Below are 23,013 nucleotides of genomic sequence, written 5' to 3'. Positions count from 1 at the left end.
ACTGTGCAAGCCTGCAAAACTGTTTTCAGAGTTTCAAAACTTTTTTTCACACATTCGCACACCAGTTTTCAGATCACCATTTACAAGGTTTCAAACCTGGAAAACAGTCTAATACAGTGGGAGAACAGTGACAAATTTGAAACTCAGAAAAATTCTTTGCGCAACATCGTAAAAAATATGTTGTAGTTCTGAAGAAGGAAATCTCAAAATCAACATAATGTTTGCAGAGTTATTTTTATTTTTTTACATTTTGCAAGCTTGAAAATCTTATTTTTCGATCTTGCAAAACTTTTTTTTTTTTGAGTTTTCGAACACTTAGTTTCAACCTTTCAGAACTTTATTTTCAGTTTTGAATCATGGCAGGATTTAAACCCCATAGACAAGAATATGACTGGATTTTTTTATATAATAGACTATTTTTATTACAGTCAAGCTATATAAGCAAGAAAGGGTCAACCTTTTGATCTAAATACTGTATGCTTGTGATGGGCCTGAGCACAAAGGAGAGACCTCTTGTTTACTGCCTCAGTAAAGGCTGTGCTGATGTTTATATTTTTTATTCATCTCTGCAGCTCTTAGATAGAATCAGAAGTTTGTCATAAACTGACTGTTGTGCCATAAAATGCTTTATCATACCAATTTCCAGAACTATTGTTGCCAGCACCAACACTCTTGTCCAAGAACCTCTGTAATTACTTTTATTTATGAGAACAGGAAAATTTTCCACCATTTTGTGTTTCCTCCTCTCCTCAATTTTTTATCCCCCTGCAAACAACCTCTGGGTTTTGGCAGAAACATGAGCCCTGATCATATGTCTGTATTTCTCTGACTGCAAAAATAAAACTTGCGCACTCACACACAATTTGCTGAATCATTGTTTCTTTGCATTTGTATAAGAATAATTTGAATGCGAATATATAAGTATAATTTTGATTTGAAATTATTGCTTTATTGGATGATTATACAGATGAATGACAGTAATGTCATTAATAAAGAAAGGAATTTAATATAAGGATAACTGCTAAATAAATTGCAGTTATACAAATGGGACCACAGTACACTAGCCTACATAAATATTTAAATTAAATTAAAGTCTAGGTTTGTCTCACCCACACTCACCACCACCACCACCACCACCTAAATTATATTAATTCCACTGATATTGAAGTGTGCATGTGTTTTTATTAGTTTTTTTTTTTTTTTAGTGCTTCATCGGCCAACAGCACACCAGAGTCATAGCTCTTCCTGTTGTTGCTAGGAATGTGATGTCACCTGCTCCCTTAACAGGGTTGGTCCTTGTGTGTTTCAGATTCTCAGACTTGGCCAGGAACAAAGGAGCAGCGACAAGGCTTTTCCCCACAATCCTCTAGTGCTCCCTCCCAGCTGGCCGAGCCTGACGGGTGTGCTGACACTGACTGGATCTGAGTGCTCTCTTTTTCCACCGTGCAGGGTCTGGCTGTGTGGAGGAAGCGGGGGCTAATTAATGAGCTGTGAGTATGAGGCCTCACTGCTGACAGCCAGTGGAGACAGGATTAATAGTCCGGTCATCTGGCTTGATGTGTGTGCCTCCAGGCTGCCCCTTGACGAGAGTCCACTGCGGAATCCACTACGGCGGGCGCCGAGAGACCAGCAGAGATGCCCACCGAGACTCTACAGGCGGATAGCAAACCTGCCGGTCAGGGTGGGGCCTTTGCCTCTGCTGTCCCACTCCGCATCCTCAACAAGGGGCCTGACTACTTCCGCCGGCAGACCGAGCCCAACCCAAAGCGGTTGAGCGCCGTGGAGCGGCTCGAGGCCGACAAGGCTAAGTACGTGAAGAGCCAGGAGGTCATCAACGCTAAGCAGGAACCCATCAAGCCACAGGTTCTTGCCAAGCCCCCCGTCTGCCCGGTTCCCGTCAAGAGAAGTGGCGGCATGGGATGTGGCTTGAAGGCTTCCAACAACAACGCCAAGTCGGACACCTGCGCAACCACCACCAAACGGGAGAATCTCAACCTAGAGATACTGAAGAACATCTTGAACAGCTCCTCCTCATCCGAGGGGCCCACCAAGGGGACGTCGCACAAAGTCGGGGCACGTAGCTGGGCGCCACATCGCTCGTCTGAGCTGTTGGAACCTGGATGTCGTTCCTTTGCTGACTCGCTCAAGGTACCACCTTCCACGCAAGGTCGACACAGTCCACAGGGAGGCAACTTGAACCTGAGTCGCAGGCTGCTGGAGGAGAGGTCGTGTGAGGCTGATGACGAGCGTTCACCGCTGCACGCCTCCCACAGCTCCTCAGACATTCGGCTCATGTGCAATGGCAAGCCACTGAGAGCGGCCCGCAGCAGCAGCTCTTCCGCACCACCACTGCCGCCCAAGCCTAGCGCCAAGGCCTTGGCTGCATGTGACAATGCTCCCTGCTCCATTGAAAGAGAGACACTGTCTAGCACTGCTACAGAGCTGGAGTTGGGCAGTTCTGTGGTCCGTAGACCCTCCCTTCACCGCTCCAAATCAGACCTGAGCGATCGCTATGCTCGGGCCGGTGCAGATGTGGAGCGGTTCTTCAACTATTGTGGGCTAGATCCAGAGGAGCTGGAGAGCGTAGGTGTGGAAAGCTTCACCAGAGCGAACTCTGACATTGTGTCGCTCAACTTCCGTAGTGCCAGCATGATCAGCTCGGACTGTGAGCAGTCACGGCATAGCAACGACGACCTGACCGATGAAGAAGACGATGCTGGGGAGCGTGTTCCCTATGGTATTTCTGCTGTAGAACGGAACGCCCGGGTCATTAAGTGGCTCTACAGCATCAAGCAGGCGCGGGACTCTCAGAAAGTCTCCCATGTCTAAAATGGGGAATAGACCCCATAACCTGGTCTGGACTGGTACCTGCTTATTTTTGCAATCCATGCACTGTCTTTGAAATCTCGAAAGATTACATGGCATAGCATTTTGCGTTGACTGCACTTTTTAGTCGCTTTTTGCATTCAGTGTTTGCTGTCTTCTGAATCTGCAGAATTCCTTAAACTCAGCGTCTTTGCAGCCTCAAGGTAACGCAGCTTATTTAGAAGCCTCTTTAAAGATGGTTGCGTCAATGCCATCTCTGTGCAGAGAACAACTCATATTTTATTTTTTCTTTTCTTCTTTCTGCCTCTGTCTGACAGATGTTTTGATGCCAGCATCTTTCAGGTGCTTCTTATTTCACTTGGGCACACTGAGCCAGGAAGCCATATCGGTATGAATGCAGAGCTACAGTGTGTTTTAGACTTCTTTTGATCCTCTCTTTCTGTCAATTTTTTTTTTACTGGTTCTTATGATGATATGATATGTATGTAAATAAACCTCTGTGAATAGACGCAGCAGAAGCATGTTTTAGTCTATTCTCGAAATCTCCCCCGCCCGACTTCTCTCGGTCAGCCTTGCACTGGCCATATTGTTCCAGCAGTATCATGACACCATTCAGCTTCATGTGGTTTGGTTTCACTTTGTCTGTCATCCATAAAGTTCCCTGTTTGGCGGTTATTTTTGTAATACTGTTGTTTTGAAAGGTGTAAATGCTGTAAGAATATGTATATAATTTTCAGAGTTGTTGGAAAAGCATAGTGTGATGACGAGTATGCTACGTTTCTCCATAGTTCCTTGTCTATTCGTTCCCTCTCTGGGCTTGCAGCACAAGGATGTGTGAGACTTTGTCAATGACCAAATCTGTATGACACTGTTGTTGCAATGACGTATATGTTCAGTATATAGAAGTTTGAGCTGTTACTTAAAAACTTCATCAAGACGTTCGTTCACTTTTAGTTCTTTTTCATTTCAATAAATGGCTGATTTTGCCAACTTTTGCCATCAACTTCAAATGTTTGAATGTATATGATATTTATTTGATGCATGCATATGTTTTTTTTTTCTTAAAGGGAAACATCAAAATATCTGTTTGTTTGTGTTCCCCTGAAAAAAAGCAAGTCGAACAGATTTGGAAGGACATCAGGGTGAGTAAACAATGGAAAAAAAATCGTATTATTATTTATTTATTTTTCACAAACTTTCCTTTTAAGTAATTTTTTAAACCAGCTCACACAGTGCGTCGATAGTGGTGAAAAAGTCACAAAGGCCAGTCATGTGATTCTTGCATTGCTGACGCTGAGAAAACAGCTGTCAAGTCTTATTTCCTCACGATTTGCGCATAGGCAAGATGTTCCCTGTTTTGAAACCCTATTTCGCTCTCTCATTGTAGCCCTTGTCTCATTGCAGAGCATGGCTCCCCGCAGGAGGGTAGGTATCTTTAATTTAGTCATTTGTGCTGCCTGCTTTCTCAGGGCAAGAGGAAATGATCTAATTCATCACAAATGTTTAGAAAGACCAGACCAGTGCACTAGAGGCCCCTCGCTCCCTAGAGCACCTAACTCACTCCCATAAAGAAGTTCAAGGGATCTACGGGTCACAAGCTGGAATACATACGTGAAACCTTATGTTTTCACTCACTTTTCTCTGCATTTTAGAAAAAGACCTTCAACTTGATGCTATCGAAAACACTAAATTGGGCTTTTTGGTGCTTGCTAAGGCAAGTCTCAGTGCAACTACATGCTCATTAAACTTTGCTTAACTATTCAATTGTTTGTGCTACGAACATGAACTTGACTCTCTTGACTTTTTCTTGAATTTGCCAGTTTCTGCCCAGGACCACCCTAGAACCACATAGAACTGTTATTAAACGTGACTTTTCATTTTAGTAACTAGAATAAGGCATGTCTTATTTTAGCCACAAAATGGCTGCCAAGTCTTGTTTTGAAATTGAGTGTTGTTTAAGGGAAATTAAAAATGATTTGTAATAGCATTTGAGTGCCTGTTAAACAATATTTACACGCTATTTATGCCCTCTTCGCTACTCCCCTTCCCCACAGAAAAAGTGTGTAATGATAAGCAAATCCTCCCTCCGGCTTTGGATGACGTGAAAATAATTTCTGTTCATGTGAGGAAAACATAAGACTTTTGATCTGTGATGGCAAAAAAGCCTTACTTTCCCTGTCAGGACCTGGATTGAAACAAAGTGGCACCCCGGGCAAAACCAAGACTATAAAAATGAGGAGGTAAATTGAATTTTCCATATTGTTTCCTGAAGTTATACTAATAACATCAGACCCCCTCATGAACACCTTATTAATTTCCATCCAGCATGCCTGACAAAAGAGGCATTGATGAATACCCTTTCTCTCACTCTCTCTCTCTCTCTCTCTCGTCTCTATCTCTGCTTCTCACTTTTCCTGGCAGAAGCAGAGCAGAAGATTAGGCAATGAAAGCAAGCCATGTTTGAGCCGTCTCTCTCTCCGCTGGAGGGATGCTGCGACATGGTTGTTGAGGTTCATTGGCTGTCATCATTTCCCCATGCACGCCTCTCTCAGCAACACAATGGCTGCAAGTTTTTCCATCCCTTTGATTCATGCTTTTCTAATGCAGCAGTTTAAGCCCAGCGCTTACAGCTGTGAGCTAACATGACATTTACCACAGATTCCCACTCAGCGGCTCTCTCGAGCCAGAGTCTCAAAGTATTAATGTGGTGTCATAACAGGCCTTTTTGTCCCTGTTTGTATTGCTAGTGTTTCACCTGTGACGCTGCAGCATTAATAACCAAAGATTCCTTCAACTCTACATCTTATATCAGAAATGAAGAGCACATGCCCTTCAGAATTATAAACCAAGTGAATTTGGAATGTAGCTTTCAAAAAAAGTTTTTTTTTTTTTTTTTTAATGAAGTTTCTTGATTATTGTAAGTTAAAAAATGAAAATGCATGCTGATGTGTTAAGCTCAGTTGCAATTTCGCTTTTAGCAAATGTTCATTGAACCTAGCATATAATATAATATAATATAATATAATATAATATAATATAATATAATATAATATAATATAATATAATATAATATAATATAATATAGGTATAAAAGGTATAATACTGTAATTCTGCCAAACAGCCTGATCTTTATGTAGTCTTATGTGCACATTATCACAAAGCAGGACCAAATCCCAACTATAAGGTAAGAAAGCTGGAAATTAATGTGATACTGTAAGACATAAGAATGTTTTCATAATATCTTTAGTTGCAAATGTACAATTACTACTCTATTTATTGTCATAATGTTTGTATGTTTATTCAGATTTCTTTAAATGAACATAGCAACACTGCAAATTTTGGCACTCTAGCGGTTAATAAACAGAACTGCACGCATCCCGCGCAAGAACATAGCCAGGTTATACCTTGTTAAGTGTTTGAACAATATGAGCAAGCCATCACAGAGAAATAATATTAGAAATCATGTGGGGACACATCATTAAAATTCCAGTAGCTTGGTAAAAGCTTTGTCAACAACATGCATTCACTTGTGTCCATTCAGGAGAGTGAGAGGGTTCTGTGTACAATGAATGATCCTGAAACTGAAATCCAGAAAAATCTGAAACCGAGATTCCTGTCTAGCCTCAAATTACTAAATACACAGTAAAAGAAGAGAAAAACATGAATTATGAAACATTAATTAGGCTTGGAACAGTGTAGATTCTTATATCTTAGTATAAAATAAGCATGTTTACTTTTTATTTGATTTACAGAAGCATAATTTCTAACATATATAGTAGATTGTTTTAATACTGTCTTCTCAAATATGTGTAACAACCATCATCTGAAGTGTTTTCCATTTCTGGATATCTTTAATGGGTATTTTATACTGAGATGACACACAGATGTTGTTACAGTAGGCCTATTAGTTTGATGCATGTAGTGCCTGCATATGAAATTGAGATTAAAGAAAGCTTTTACTTGGGCCGTGTATTAAAGACAGTATGTGTAACCCATCTCATCTGGGGTGACTTTATTTGTTCAATTTGTTCAGTGTTAAGCAGCACAATTTGTTAACAACATTAATAATAATAATAATAAATGTTTCCTGAGTAATGGCTGCTGAAAATGTCGCTTTGTCATCACAGGAATAAATTACATTAGACATTTTTTTTCTTATTTATATCTAGCTGGTATTAGCCTGTGGTCCATCTCAGTTACCTTCAGTGGAACAGAAACGTCACACATTTAATAAAATCTACTCTGAAATATCGATAAGAAATATATGAATACAAGTTGAACAGTTTCACATATACACGTGTCGTCTCAAGAACACAAGCAGGTTTGTATCAAACTCTTGGCCCCCAGAGAAGGAGCAGAAATCCTGTCTGGATCCTTATTCAGTGAAGGTACTGTAAGCCATGGCGATATTCAAATATGTTCCTCACATTCAGATTTATTTTACTATAAACAGTGCATGTTTGATGCAAAAATCGTATGTTACTTAATACATTACTTCAAAAACAATCTGTAGTGGTTAACTCTAGGTGCTTGATGTCAGATGGCAAAAGTCCTTCCAGATCAGCATGAACAACTATATCATTAGCAAACAGAGACTGTCCCCTAGTGGAGATTTCTACTTCCTACAAAGAATAGACAGAGAAAAAAAAATTATAATCCTAATTTTAAATTTCTAAACAGCAAAATGTATATACTGTGCTTAATATTTTTTAAATGTGTGCCCTTCTGAAACTAAAATCCCCAAATCCTTAAATCTATAGCTATACACACAGAGCCTCAAGAGGGCAGCACACACACACACACACACACACACACACACACACAAGCCCCTTTAGAGAGAGAGGCTAGAGAGAGGTGATTCTAATGTAAAGACACATGCTGTAGATGTTTTTGCTGTTCACAAAGGAACAGTAGTTTACTGGAAACATACAGCATACAGTCCTTCCTTACTATGTAAAACAGAGTGAATTATACAATAATAAGTGCAGTCACATGACTTCATCAGAGTATTTTTTTAATACAGGAAGTGGTGTGACTGCTAGAACTTTTGATTCAAGAAAATGTGATATTCTGGTTAATTTGTCATGTTGGAAATGGAAGTGAACTGCATTGTGGGATACAGCACTTAATGTGCTCTATTGTATATGGCATGCTTTGACAAATATATCGCAGTAGTATTCTATGCATACACTGTATGTTTTACAAAAATGTTTTTACTATGTTTTACAATTTCAGTCTATTTTGAAATTTCTAAAAAAATAAATGTAACTTGCAGTAATTGTTTTGTGAAATTTACTAGGAATTTCTGAGATTTTTTTTTTCAGTGTACAGAATACTGAATACTTCGAGAAGATATCTATTTCTATAACAGCACTGCATTTTAGCCTAAATAATACTGCGGATAAACAGCATCGCCCAGATATGCTAATGACAGTGAAAGTGGTATTGCTTTTATCTGCAATTCAGTAAAATGTTAATTTAGAGGACAGAGGTTTTCACATTTGCCATTTTTTTTTTTTTTGTCAACTTGAGTTTTTAAACTACACCGAGGAAAAAAAAAACTGGAAACCTCAATCATAGATTTAGATAGTATTTGCAATCTGCAACAAAATTGCATTTCTCTTTTGAACTTTGATTTCTTTGCTTTCAATTTATGAATTTTTTGAAAACGTGCAAATCCTTAAATTAGGACCATGAATGTGAATCAGTCATGTATTCAGAAATTGTTTTTGCTATATTGTCAATACTAAAATAGCACTTCTCGTTCCCAGCATGGGCACTTAATAGGTAGACTAAACAAGTTGAATATGAGTATTATTATTTGATGTGTTTTTGAGCAAGATTTGAGAAGAGGGCGACTTGATGGTGTTCAATGTCCATTTGGAATTTGGAACCATTTCAATTAAGCCTGAGCTTTTTCTTAGGCTGAGGGAAACATGTTTTGTTGTTTTACCCAAGTAGCATTTAATATTTACAGTACCATGCTAATTTCAAATGTAAATGCTATTGCTTGCTAACATTTTCGGAAAATATTTCATTGATGTGTCACAAAAACATATGACTAGGAAATTATTAATCCTTTTCATAGTGCTTTATGCAATACAGATTGTTTCAAAGAAGTATTAATTACACTATTTAACAGTAAAGCAACATAATCAGTGACAATAGTGTCATGTATTCAGCTCCAGGCAGTTCAGTGTTGGTTCACTTTAGTTCAGTTCAGCTGTGTAAATTTCATTCATTCAAATTACATGAACTTGATTTAACGTGGAACCAATGTACATGATCATGTAAATCCAACACACTTTTTTCCAGTATTGTGTTTTAACTCAATTTCATGACTGAAAAAAGTAGTTTAGCCACACACTGACTTACAGTGACAAAGACATTTATCATATAGTAATCATTATGTTGACATGAACAACTGGTCACAACCACTCATCTTACCAACCACCTAGCAATGTCTAAACTGCCGTCAAATTTTGCTTATATATTCATATGGCCCAGGTGTTCACAAGACATAATGCTTAATACATTATACACAATACATAAACCTTCAAACTTCAACTCTCTTTGCAAAGTTCCAAAGTATTAGAAGTGCACACAGTCTAAATAACCTTCACACTTTAAACTAACTTTCTTTCAAGCCTTTGTCAAGCTAGATTTCAAAGTTAGCTGACAGACTTTTCTTTTTCTTGTTTATCTTCAAAATTTTCTGCCAGGAGCTGATAAAATGACACGTTGTTCCCAAACTAGGCAAATCAGGCTCCAACAACAGCACACACTGACACATCTCATCCATTTAGCATGGAGGGCTCATCGAGTGCTAGAGCAGATTTTGTGTTCTCCTGAGGGACTTGGCTTTCTTGAAAGGCAGGGTATTTGAACATACAACAAGGACAGGTGGATGACAGTCAGCAAACTGTGTGGACAGATTGAGGAGAGTATGAAAACTATTTACCCTGAAAAGGAAGTCATTCAGAGACTCTAACTTCATAAAAGCAAGTGAGTTCAGGACAAGACTCATCAGTTATGATGATACGATAGTAGTTGAGCATAGAAAACAGCAGTATGCATCAGACACCTTGATAAAGCTGTAAAAGGACTGGTCACTATTTTATATTAAGTTCATGTACATGTATAGTTCATGCTAGTTTAAGTGTGTGAGTGACCTGAGAACCGTTTTCAACATGGCCAATATAACAAAAAAATTTTTTTTCTTGTATAGTGTATGAAAAACTCAGGAGAGCATTATCATTCGGTGTGCATTATCTTCTAATAATTCAATTGCCCGTCGTCAATAATTCTGCTTACACTACGGTTACCACATCTCAAGGTTACCACATTTATCAGATGTTGTATTTAAAGACATTTGTCAGATTTTGATCCTTAAAATGCTTGTGTGTAGGATTATTTTCTTAGCATCTCATCCCACGCCTGCGTTGCTAATTCCAAAATGTCATTTTAGACCTAGTAACGGAGGCTTGAGTCGTTGATAGTAAGCTCATTATTAAGTTATTAGAGAGAGAGAGCGAGAGAGTAATTAAGCATGTTTGAATTTGAGACCGAATCTGCTTCAACATCATTGCCCTTATTACCTCGCTAGTGAGAAATGTCATGTAGTTCTTAAGTTGCTCTTGGATGTTTACTGTAATGGGGGGAAAAGCATTATTCCTAAATATGTTCTGTTGTGCTCCTCAGAGGAAAGTAAGTCTGATTAAATGATGACAGAATTTTAGGGCAAGCGATTTTTTGTGTGTGTGTTTGTGGTTTATTTTTGTTATTCATTGTTATTACTTTTATAATAAAAATGTGTTTTAGATGAATTGCATAACATATATGATTACAGTAAATTAATTTAAACCATTCAATTCATGAATTAATTGTTAATCTTAATTTTAATTCATTCAGCATGGTGCCTTTTATTTTGAGGGTTTTTCTTTTCTTTTTTTCTTCTTTTTTTTTGCAATGTATTTATTCTTTAAAGTTACCTAAACTCATGAATAAGTCTTTGATCATTTCCATTCATTCTTTTTTTTCTTGTGTCATAACTTGCATTGTCTAATATTAATATGGCCTGTTTGATAAACTTATCTTTCTTTCCTTTATGAGATAAGGCAGAGGTGTAATAAACATGCAAACACAAGGAGAGAAGAGAAACAAGACACAGACAAAGCTCAAACCTAGGTCTTCAGAAGAAGCTTGCTACCCACTGTGTATGAAAAACGCAACTGATTCTGGCTTTCTTCACATTCTTTTGCATCATACAGAGCCCCAACTGTGGATTAGTAATGAGTGAAATAACATAAACACTGAAGGAATTCTACTGGATTCTACAGCACACCTAATAGAGTTGTTGTGAAATCTCTTGGAATAGAATAATTTCTATCTTCCCTCCATTATAGTGGCGGTCCTGCAGAATGCATGATGTTAGCATGAAACTATGCCGTATAAACCATGTAACATCCATAATGTATATACTGAATGCACAATCTCTTATGGCCTAACCTTGACCTAAAGTGACAGATGCACTTAAGCCTGTTGACTGATAATACTGTTGTTACAGGTATCTATTAAAAATAATGCAAAACAGAGCTGATAAACAGTGTTTTTAACGTTTGAATCACTATTATGAAGGATTACATAAAATGTTTTTTTATTATTATTAAATAATTTTATTCTAATACTCCTCTATTCAGAGCTCAAGAAATGCATTTATGATCTTCTTGTCAATGGTTGGATTGTAAAATCAGAAACACTTCTATCATGAATGTCTTATAAAATGTTAGAAGCATCTGCCTTAACAGATGCACTTCACCTCTGATCTGCACACTGACTGGAGCTAGATTTCAGCTCAAGATTATAGTAAAGCGTGTCATCAGGAGTAAATTAATAAAGGATAATATAACTTGATATATGCTACTGGATCTGAATAACTGAGTTTAATCAAATGCAGCATGATTGCAAATGTCAGTCATTTTGAGTTATTATCACTCATGTTCCAACATGATTCAGCCCACAGATGAGTCAAGACAACTTTCTAAAGAAACATGCGTTACGATAATTGCTGGAATGAGAAACACCAAAAATCTTGGGACATTTGTATATTGCCGGAATAGACCAAGAAATCGGAAGGACAAGGAATCTCAACATTTTGAGCTTTGAAGATGAGTATTTTTTGAAGACTTCGGGGTATCTGCCTCATTTCGTAGTTCAAACAGATAACCGTAGTCTGACGTATTAACTGGTTCATGAATTAAACACAACACTGGCCAGGAAAAATGAATGCTTCAATTTCACTTATGTAGACTAGCATGTCACAGAGTGTACTAAACTGCAAACTGATCTTAAACAGCTACACATCACGTGGTCCATACTGGTAGGGAGAATTGTTTTTGAGGTTAAGTTTGTATTGAGCACACATTAGCAGTCTTTCTGTGCACATGGCCACAGACTCTGAGACGGAGTGGACTACGGACAAGAAAAGCTTTGTTGGGCTTCCAGTGTGTGGCTATACAGTCAAAAACACAAGAATATGTTAAGATGCCCTTGTTGGTAAATATTCATGGAAACGCAGTCGGTTAGTGGATGTGCACATTAGGTCTTAAAGTGACAGCATTCTAATTTACCTGAAGCTGTCAATATCTCTCGCTCAATTGTGAAATTTCAATAATATCTAAAAATACTCCTATTGTGAAATAAGAGTTTGACCATATCAACCACAACAAATCTTGTTAAGTAATAGTAATTTCAATGCTGACTAAAGTAATAGTGACAACAGTTGTTCTTTTATCTCTACATTACCAGTCCAGCTTCAAGGTTAGTTCTAGTTTTGTTTTAATCTCATGATGTTTTTCTTTTATGGCACTGTGAGGGTCATAGTCCATTTGTTGATGCTGACAGGCAAAATGCCATAGTACTTTTATGTATAATTATCCAACATATGCTATTATTAAAATGAATATTGATATTCAAGTTAAGTTGAAGGGCTAGTTAAATGCTTGCAGTACAGCATAGCCATCCTGTAGCTCAAACAGTAAAGAATGATGCTAGTAATAGCAAGCTCATAGGTTTGATTCGCTAGATTGAACGAATTGAGAAATAAATCATGCAATCATCATAAGTCATGCAGAGACAACAATGCTCAGCATATGTAAACAATCCACAGCATTTAACTTTCATTTATAAATGTTTGATCAATTCTAAATCCTAAATAAGAAATTCGTTTATTTTTGGATTATCATTATCTCATTGTCCATTTTTCAAAACCATTCTCTCTTTTATTTCACAACCTTCCCTGGCAGTCATCCATTCTGCCTGTAGAATGCAATGCAGAATTAGTCTGGCCATTGGTCATCAAACAACAGGTACATTCTCCCAACTGTTTTACAGGACAACCAAATTTAGCTGCGACAACCATATTTGTATGTTTATGCATGATACTAAAAAGATTTTGCTCTTTTATAAAAATATTTTACATTATTGCCCTATACATTCTATAGTTCCGTACAGAACATTTACAGGTCATACACTGCATGTTAAGTTTTAATTGAATAAATAATTACTTGAAAAAGCTGACAGTACATGTGCAGTGACTTGTACCAGCTTGCACCAACTTAAGTTTAAACCAGTGGAATGTGAATTTCTACTCAAATTCAAAAGATGTCTCTGATGTATTATTTTCATCAATGTGATCCCAGTGCTAGTTTCAAGTCAGTTGTGGATGTGGACAGACATATGGACTTGTATAAATGTTTAATTCCAGGGACAGTCTTTCCTCTGCCTTTAGGGTACAATGTCTCATGTTGTATTATCATTGTGTATTCAGTCAAAATGATTTAGAGTGTTTGTTTTTTGTTTTGTATTTTTCATGTTACATTTACATTTACATTTAATCATTTAGCAGACGCTTTTATCCAAAGCGACTTACAAATGAGAACAATAGAAGCAGTCAGGTCAACAAGAGAACAACAACAGTGTACAAGTGCCATGACAAGTCTCAGTTAGTCTAGTATAGAACGCATAGGTAGGTTTTTTTTTTTTTTTTTTTTTTTTTAATAAAAAGACAAGAAAAGGAAAAGTGCTAGAGTTAGTTGGTTAAGTGCAGGCGAAAAAGATGAGTCTTTAGCTGTTTCTTGAAAATGAGTAAAGACTCAGCTGTACGAATTGAGATTGGGAGGTCATTCCACCAGCTGGGCACAGTCCAGGAAAAGGTCCTTGAGAGTGATTTTGAACTTCTTTGGGATGGTACCACAAGGCGTCGATCACTTGCAGAGCGCAAACTTCTGGAGGGCACATAAGATTTAACCAATGAGTTTAGGTAAGTTGGTGCTGTGCCAGTGGTCGTATAGGCTAGCATCAGTACCTTGAATTTGATGCGAGCAGCTACTGGTAGCCAGTGTAACCTAATGAGGAGCGGAGTAACGTGAGCTTTTTTTGGCTCATTGAAGACAACCCTCGCTGCTGCATTCTGGATCAATTGCAGAGGCTTGACAGTACATGCAGGAAGGCCCGCCAGGAGAGCATTACAATAGTCCAGTCTGGAGAGAACAAGAGCTTGGACAAGAAGTTGGGTTGCTTGCTCTGACAGGAAGGGTCTAATCTTCCTAATGTTGTATAAGGCAAACCTGCAGGACCGGGTAGTTGTAGCAATGTGGTCTGTGAAGCTTAACTGATGATCCATCACAACTCCTAGGTTTCTAGCTGTCCTCGAAGGAGTAATGGTTGATGAGCCCAGCTGTATAGAGAAGTTGTGATGAAGCAATGGGTTAACTGGAATCACCAGGAGTTCTGTCTTCGTAAGGTTAAGCTGAAGGTGATGGTCATTCATCCAGCTAGAGATGTCACTCAGACAGGCTGAAATGCGAGCAGCTACCATCGGGTCATCTGGTTGGAATGAGAGGTAGAGTTGGGTGTCATCAGCGTAGCAGTGATAAGAAAAGCCATGCTTCTGAATGACAGATCCTAATGATGTCATGTAGATTGAGAAGAGAAGTGGTCCAAGTACTGAGCCTTGAGGAACCCCAGTAGCAAGGTGGTGTGACTTTGAAACATCACCCCTCCAAGACACACTGAAGGATCTGTCAGAGAGGTAAGACTTAACCCACAGGAGTGCGGTTCCAGAGATGCCCATCTTTCTGAGGGTGGACAGGAGAATCTGGTGATTAACAGTGTCAAAAGCAGCAGAAAGGTCCAGTAAGATGAGTACCAAGGATTTTGAAGCTGCTCTTGCTAGTCGCAGGGCTTCAGTAACCGAGAGCAGAGCAGTCTCAGTTGAGTGGCCACTTTTGAAGCCAGATTGGTTGCTGTCCAGGAGGTTGTTCTGTACAAGGAACATAGAAAACTGGTTGAACACCGCTCGCTCAAGTGTCTTTGCAATGAATGGAAGAAGGGATACCGGTCTGTAGTTTTCAAGAAGCGTTGGATTTAGAGATGGTTTCTTGAGCAGTGAAGGTGGAAAGCTTTTAGATCTAATATAACAAATGAAACAAGGCACTCTGCTGATTCATGTTCAGAAAAATTACAAACCGGACATGACATTTTATTTCTTTCCTAAAAAAAAGCTTTCTGTGTTCTTTTTACATCCTTTTTATTTGATATTTTCACAAGAATCGGGTCTTCTATTCAAGTCAAGTGTTTATTTTTTATAGTTCTTTACAAGTAGATCATTTCAGCACAGCTTCACAGTATTAAACATGAAAGCCACAGAATCAATGAAGCATTTCAATGTTGATTCAGTTCAGTTCAATAACAGTGTTGATGTTGCAAAATTCTTGATGTGATAAAAACTAAATTCTCCTTTATTCAACACAACTAGTTGAGGTCTGGAGTCTCTGCTCAGTTTCTCAACCAAGATTTTTCAAACTACTTTATCCTGCATTTTTTACTAGCCATGATTTGCCATGTTGGGTAGAAACGTCTTCCCCTTATAAGTGTCATACCGTGCTATATTCATAGAGTAAGGTTTTAATGGTATTTGTTATGACCTTTTTATACATAATTTCGTTTTCATCTAAACTTTTTAAAATATTTTCAATAATGTATTTCTTGGAAAATGTACTTTTACTATTTCAGCAACACAAACTTAATTCAATATGGTATTTCCATTTCTTCAGATTTGGAGTAACAGCAACTGTTTAAAACAGACTATACAAAGTTGTTTTGATTCTTTGAATGCACATGAAAAGTTACAACAGCCATAAAACTTTATGAATACTTTCATGCTATATGGGAATCCCCTCACACTTTTATTGGTATGTCCATATAATGCTACATTTCACTTTTCAAACATTTTGTAACTCTTTGTGAAGTGAATGGTAGAAAGAGTTTTTTGAGGTTACAGCATAGAATGATTTGATTGCTGCAGATTGTTTGTTTTATCTGTAGTTTCAAGGTCAAATGAATGCCTGGCCATCACAGTGTTAATTATTAAAGTTGATGAACATGGCCTTCATCTGGACCTTATCAAAGAAGTTAACTCCTTTCAGAGATTCAAAAACTGCTTTTGATAAGATCGGCAATAAATTGGGACTTAAAGCTGATTATCAACCATTCAATTGCCAATAGAATCCAAGAAGAATGTTTAATTAATTTTAAATCTAATTGCATGTAATTGATTAAATGCCCAAAGCTAACAAAACAATGTAATTATCCATTCCTAAAATCATGTCTATGCTCACTATTTGTATGATGTGTGAATTTATTTCTCTTTTAAACATTGTACAAAAATTTGACTTAGTACCTCACGTCATTTGTCAGTGTAGCTCATGTAAGTGTGTTTGAACTGACTGAACTCAGAGCATTTATCCAGAAGTGACCCATCAAATTAAGGTAACAATAGTATAAACTTCTTGTCCAGCAAATAAACACTTTGCCAATACATACAGCTTTCAACCCTCTCCCCACCACCCAGTGAGGGAACTTTTTAGAAAACCTACAAAAGCACGACTTCATCATAAAAATCTACAGATATAGGTTAGGAAAATTTTCCAAAGAAAAACTGCAGTGCTTTACAACTATAGGACAGGAAGAGCTAAATGAACTTATCACTGCATCTAAACCAACAACATGTATATTAGATCCTGTATCCACTAAATTACTGAAAGAGTTGTTACCTGTAGCCAAAGAACCGCTTCTCAGTATAATTAACTTATCTTTAGGTCACATCCCAAAACAATTCAAACTGGCGGTTATTAAGCCTCTTATTAAGAAACCACAACTAGATCCTTGTGAACTGGCAAATTATAGGCCCATTTCAAATCTTCTTTTTATGTCTAACATTTTAGAAAATGCTGTGTCTGCTCAATTGAGCTCCTTCCTGCAAAACAATGATCTGCATGAAGAATTTCAGTCAGGTTTCAGGCCCCACCATAGCACAGAAACTGCTCTTGTTAAAATGACAAAAGCAGTCAGAAGATGCAGTCAGATGATGCCAACCCTGAAATAATATTCAGAACTACCAAGTTTGATTGCAACATATAATTATTGCTGTTAATAGTTTTCATCATCTGTTTGATTACGTCGTTGATTTTTCTGTACATTTCTGCTGTATGTACATTAACTGACAGTCCCCACTGGTAAGCTACTGCTAAATATTGTAGAAAGTTAATTTACTGTAAAGATTTTTTGCAACAATTTTTATTCTGAAAAGCTCTATACAAATAAACTTCAATTGAATTGAGAACTTGAATTTATTTTTTAATAAATAAACACTTAAACCCCCCCCCCCCCCCAAAAAAAAAATTTTACTTTAAAAAATCACACATATCAAAGACCTTGAAGCTGTTTCCCAATTTTGCAATATATCAAAGTACAGTCTACTGGCCGTCAGGTGGAGGTGTCCATGGTTCAAGGACAAACACACACACATACACACATACACTCATACACCTATACAGGTTTTTTTTTCTTAAAGGCATATGGCACGTTTTCAGATTAAAAAAAATATATGGGGGCAGTCATTAACTGTGGCGTTATGTCAAGGGCTGTGGCTTGCAACATGTGGTGAATCATATAAAAACAGTGCTAAGAGCACATGAGTGCATCTTCCAGGACAACCACGCTTTAGTTCCACCAGTTTTTGTCTCTCCAACAGTCATGATCTTAAGCATTGCCCTCATTTGGACCATAGTTGTTGGGCTCTGTTGCTGTCTTTGGCTTATTACAGGAATACGCAGAAGGTAAATACTCACTTGTTTGTGACTACAAGCTCCACTAAGCTTGGGGACATCTCAGGGATGGTGGGATTCATATCTGTTTGACAACTGATGTTATTTAATGTTACAATCTCTAATGCTAAATAACAAGTTTGCAGGGTAATTCTTTAAATTAAACATTTAAATTTGTCTATTATTGTTATATATTTTTTTTATTTTAGTTAGTCTTCCAAAAGGTTTTGGCTTTGTATGTGTTAGAATAAATAGTTTGAGAAGATCAGATAAGGTTGAGGAGTTGAGTGATGGAGCACAGAAGCTGGTACCTGGGACCAAGAATGACTCGGACACAAGAAGTGTAGTTCACTAAAGGTTCAAATCTGTTTTGTGAGGGGCTTCATTATATTTAAGTAACGGAGGAAGGGAAACTCAGCACAAACAAGGAAATGGAATGAGACAGTCTATGAAAAAACAGCTATATAAATCATGACTTGTGATGGTGATGTGCTGATGCATACAACGGGGTTGTACAGAAGGCCACGGGGTGTTATAGAAACTTACGATGGCCACTTTAAGACAGAATGACTTACTCATCAAACATCCCAGTGCTTTACTAAAGAAAAGTTAAGAAATTGCTTGAGATAGCTGTTTTTGTGAGGATAGACTCTGAACTATAGCAATCTAATGAAACCTCTCATTAAAACATATTTACACTTCTGTTTCCAATTCTGAACTATGCTCTTAAGGTTCTAACTGATAGGTGTGGGCATAATCTGTGTCTGAATCATGTTCAACTTATTGGTTAACAGTCAGAGAGACTAACTGCCAGATTTGGAATATAACTTGATAGGCACTGAATTGAATCAATAGCAATTTAGGTTACATAAGAACTGAACTACATGACAGAACTTGTTTCTTGTTCTTAAACCCTGATTTTATAAGCTGTTTTGTAACCGTTTGGAGCTGTAATTGTTTCAGACAGCCTGGGGAGCCTCCAGTAGAAAATGGTTGGATCCCTTACCTTGGTTGTGCTCTTCAGTTTGGGGCCAATCCTTTGGAGTTTCTTCGGAGCAGACAGAAGAAACATGGTCACATTTTTACATGCAAGATCGCTGGGCAGTATGTCCATTTCCTTTGTGATCCATTCTCCTACCATGCCGTCATCCGCCAAGGAAGGCATCTAGACTGGAAGAAATTTCACTTTGATGCCTCTGCAAAGGTAAATCAAATAACTTCTTGATTACTGCTAACAACAATCTAACAACAAAATGAACTACTTAGCATGTAATGATTTGCGTGTGTTCTTGCAGGCATTTGGTCACGAGAGCATGGATCCCAGTCACGGTTACACCACAGAGAACCTGCATCAGACCTTCCTGAAGACCCTGCAAGGGGAGGCCTTAGCTCCTCTCATTGAGACCATGATGGAAAACCTACAGAGCACCATGCTGCAGTCAGGAGTGCTGAAGGCCAAACCTTCCGAATGGCAGAGTGATGGTATTTTTGCCTTCTGCTACAAGATCATGTTTGAAGCAGGCTACCTGACCCTCTTTGGAAAGGAATTGGATGGAGACCAGAGCATTGCACGTCAGCAGGCCCAAAAAGCTCTGGTGCTCAATGCACTAGAGAACTTTAAAGAGTTTGATAAGATCTTTCCTGCTCTGATCGCTGGGCTCCCGATTCACGTTTTCAAGAGTGCCTACAGCGCTCGCGAGAACTTGGCCAAGACGATGCTCCACGAAAACCTCAGCAAGCGTGCCAATGTGTCTGACCTCATATGCTTGCGCATGCTCTTGAATGACACATTATCTAGCTTCAATGAGCTGAGCAAAGCCAGGACCCATGTGGCCATGCTGTGGGCTTCACAAGCCAACACTTTGCCTGCAACCTTCTGGACCCTGTTCTATATGATCAGGTACAAGTCATACTCAGCAAGTGTAAAGCTGCACTGTAGTCACTAGCAAGGATTATCAATCAGCTCAGATAAATATGTTAATTGTAGTGTTGGAGATAAGCATTACTTCAGAGCGTTCTGCATTTGGAAGCATTAAACCATGAAATTGATCTACACTATTATAGAATGTTTTTAATTTAATTTAAATTATAGTATTTCTCTGATGCATCAGAGAACACTGAAAAAATGGCATAGAAACAATTTCCCCTCGTAAATTTCCAAATGAATTACAAAGAAACAGCAAGTTTCTTTAATCAACTAATAATCTGTATTTATAACTACAATATATATATATATATATATATATATATATATATATATATATATATATTCAATGTACTTGTTAAGTTGATGATGCAACTTTTGCTTGTTTGCAGGTGCCCTGTGGCCATGAAAGCTGCTAGTGAGGAAGTGAGGCGAACATTTGAAAGTACTTATCAGAAAGTCGATCCTGTGAATTCTCCACTTGTACTAACTAGGGAACAGTTGGACAACATGCCAATTCTAGGTGGGAATGCTTTGAAAATATATAAAGATTTATGCACTCAATATTATCAGCATACCAAAATGTCATGTGAACTAAAGCTTCTCTTTTATTACAGACAGTATCATTAAAGAGGCTATGAGGCTGTCCAGTGCGTCCCTGAATGTGAGAATTGCAAAGAGCGATTTCCTTCTTCACCTGGACAACAACGAGTCTTACCACATCCGAAAAGATGATGTAATAGCGCTGTACCCCCCCATGATTCACTTTGATCCTGAGATCTATGAAGATCCTTTGGTAAATATTATGTTCTTTATGGTGTTTAATAGATATATTGCAGCTTTCACCAGAAAAAAAACTTGTAATTAATTATGTAAGAATTGTTCTCCTCATTAATGTTTTTGCATCTTGCCACAAACAGACATATAAGTATGACAGATACCTTGATGAGAATGGACAGGAAAAAAACTGCTTTTACCGAAACGGACGCAAACTTCGTTATTACTACATGCCCTTTGGCTCTGGGGTGACCAAGTGTCCTGGCCGCTTCTTTGCTGTTCATGAAATCAAGCAGTTCCTGTCTCTGCTGTTAGCGTACTTTGAAATGGAGCTTTTAGACCCTGATGTGAAAGAACCTCAGTTGGATCAGTCTCGGGCCGGACTGGGTGTTTTGCAGCCCACCTACGATGTTGACTTTCGATACAGACTCAAATCTCACTAGGAATCTCACACTTATTTATGGACTGTCGACTTAAACTGTAAATAATGTACATTTTGCATCATGTCCAAGCAGACAAATGTGAATAGGTCTCAATTGTCTTTCTATTCAGGTTGATTTGAGAGAGTTTTTAAAGAAACTTCAGAGCTCTCCTTTTAAAAAAATTCAGTAACATTTATTACACTTATGCTAAGTTTATTAGTATTCTTCTTAATTCTTGTAAAATGATATGTGCTTTTTAATTGTAAGTGAATTTTACTATGAATGTACTGAATGAATTTTTAAACCAAAAAGGTGCTGTAAGCAATTGTATAGGCTATTGTATTAAATGCAGAAAATTGTAAAAATATCTATGTAATAATTGATATAATCGATGAACTCTGTGACAGCCTTTTTAAACAATAGAGGAAAAGTCAGACTTGCGATCAGATACTTGGTTTAGGGATTTTGAGACGTTTTCTGCTTTTGGGTGTTCACAGCGCACAGTCCATATCTGGAAAGCCGGAAAGTGAGAGAGTGAAAACTTAATTTGGAACGCGTTTACTAAGTTTGGACGGTGCAAAAAGTTAAAACATCTGAAAAGTAAAAAATTCACAGGAAAATAAAGAGACCAAAATTTTATGTGCATAAAAAAAGAAGAAAAACAATAGATCGCTTCACCTTGTCATCGCTGGACTGAGCGTTCAGCACGTTTGAAAACACACACCGAGCTCTTTTGTTTCTGCTTGACAGGTAAAAATACGATGCTTACATTTCTGCTGCAGTGTTGTAGAAAAAGGGACATGTTTAATTTGCCGGAAGTTCTGCAGATACCTCAATTAAGCTTTTAACAACTCAAAAAAAACAAGCAGCATAAGCTCCAGTACTGGTTAGTCTGGTTGGTCTCTTTGCTGGTTTTAGACTGTTTTGGGAGACCAGCTTAAAGGGGTCATATGATGTTGCTAAAAAACTCGTTATTTCCACATACTGTAACAGAAACGAACTGTGCTCTGATTGGCCAGCTATCCAGTGCATTGTGATTGGCTAAATACCTTAAGCGTGTGACGGAAATGTTACGCCCCTTAACATACTGTGATGATGCCATGTCCCATCCGAAGCGACGAGACAAAAACATTAAAACCCATTATAAACTTGACATTTGTTGCATCCATTGGGGACATAATTGTGGATTATAATGACTTATACTGTCTTTTCACACGTTGCGTTGCATATCGTGCCACATAAACATAAAACCATGTCTGCATTTGTGATCAGAGAAATGACAAACAACAAGCGCTACTCTTCACTGCTCAAAACTCGCATTTGAATCATCGGTGGCAAATTCTTTATATATGAAAACGTACTTACAGTCTGTAAATCAGAACTGCCTGCATTGTAGTCTACTCTTCCAGGGTCAGGAAACAGTCCTCGATAAAAAGTGCTGCACTCATCTGAATATTATACTGTTCTGGAACAGTGCTGTAAATACAGCTTAACCACTGATTTCTAGTTGTGTCCTCTTTTGGAAGACATCGCGATTTAGACGTACCCTTTTAGGAGGGCATGGACGAGTCTTGGAATATCTCTTTGAATTTGAGACCTTAGTCTTTGCAACTTTAGGGATCTTATCTATTCAAGAATAGCTTGTAACACTCCAAAGTGAAAGGAAAACTTGAAATTGCATCTTACCCCTTTAAACCAGATAAGCAAAAACCAAAAAACTAAAAACAAAACAAAACAGCAAATATCTTTTTTTTCTTCTTTTGGAAAGACATGGAAGGATATAATATTAAAACATATAACAACAACAATATTTATAATAATAACATAATCCAGCCAGTGTATTATGCACAATCACAATAAATATTCAAAAGCCCACAATTCTTTCAGCAAGTCAGTG

The 23,013-nt window shown here is 37.8% G+C and overlaps 3 protein-coding genes across 4 annotated transcripts in view; 2 read left to right on the top strand and 1 right to left on the bottom strand.

The window, feature by feature from the left end:
• Positions 1-3,829, top strand: part of LOC132155018 (protein FAM110B-like) — a 46,837-nt gene extending 43,008 nt beyond the window's left edge. The window contains exons 3-4 of one of the 2 annotated variants that reach the window (XM_059563784.1): positions 1,310-1,490; positions 1,573-3,829. In XM_059563784.1, the coding sequence (XP_059419767.1) occupies positions 1,636-2,829 (1,194 nt within the window). In that variant the 5' untranslated portion in view covers positions 1,310-1,490; positions 1,573-1,635 and the 3' untranslated portion in view covers positions 2,830-3,829. Of the gene's footprint in view, positions 1-1,309 lie in introns of both variants that reach the window. The other variant, XM_059563783.1, reaches the window with a different exon arrangement.
• LOC132155024 (serine/threonine-protein kinase N2-like) overlaps positions 1-23,013 on the bottom strand; it is a 328,421-nt gene that overhangs the window by 112,713 nt on the left and 192,695 nt on the right. The gene's annotated exons all lie outside the window — the stretch shown is intronic.
• On the top strand, positions 17,877-21,539 carry LOC132154227 (cytochrome P450 7A1-like). The gene is made up of 6 exons (XM_059562807.1): positions 17,877-18,005; positions 18,957-19,197; positions 19,289-19,893; positions 20,310-20,440; positions 20,535-20,713; positions 20,838-21,539. The coding sequence occupies exons 1-6, from the start codon at positions 17,923-17,925 to the stop codon at positions 21,135-21,137; spliced, it is 1,539 nt and encodes a 512-aa protein (XP_059418790.1). The 5' UTR covers positions 17,877-17,922; the 3' UTR covers positions 21,138-21,539.

The sequence above is a fragment of the Carassius carassius genome, chromosome 12, assembly GCF_963082965.1.
Source record: "Carassius carassius chromosome 12, fCarCar2.1, whole genome shotgun sequence".
NCBI classification, from domain to species: domain Eukaryota; kingdom Metazoa; phylum Chordata; class Actinopteri; order Cypriniformes; family Cyprinidae; genus Carassius; species Carassius carassius.
This window is presented reverse-complemented; position numbering and strand designations above follow the sequence as displayed.

Bases quoted from the DNA above. Each gene is read 5' to 3' on its own strand.
- LOC132154227 (XM_059562807.1), top strand. From the start codon at position 17,923: ATGATCTTAAGCATTGCCCTCATTTGGACCATAGTTGTTGGGCTCTGT. The intron at 18,006-18,956 runs GTAAATACTCAC...TAATTGTTTCAG, and splicing joins ATTACAGGAATACGCAGAAG to ACAGCCTGGGGAGCCTCCAG. The intron at 20,714-20,837 runs GTAAATATTATG...TGCCACAAACAG, and splicing joins AGATCTATGAAGATCCTTTG to ACATATAAGTATGACAGATA.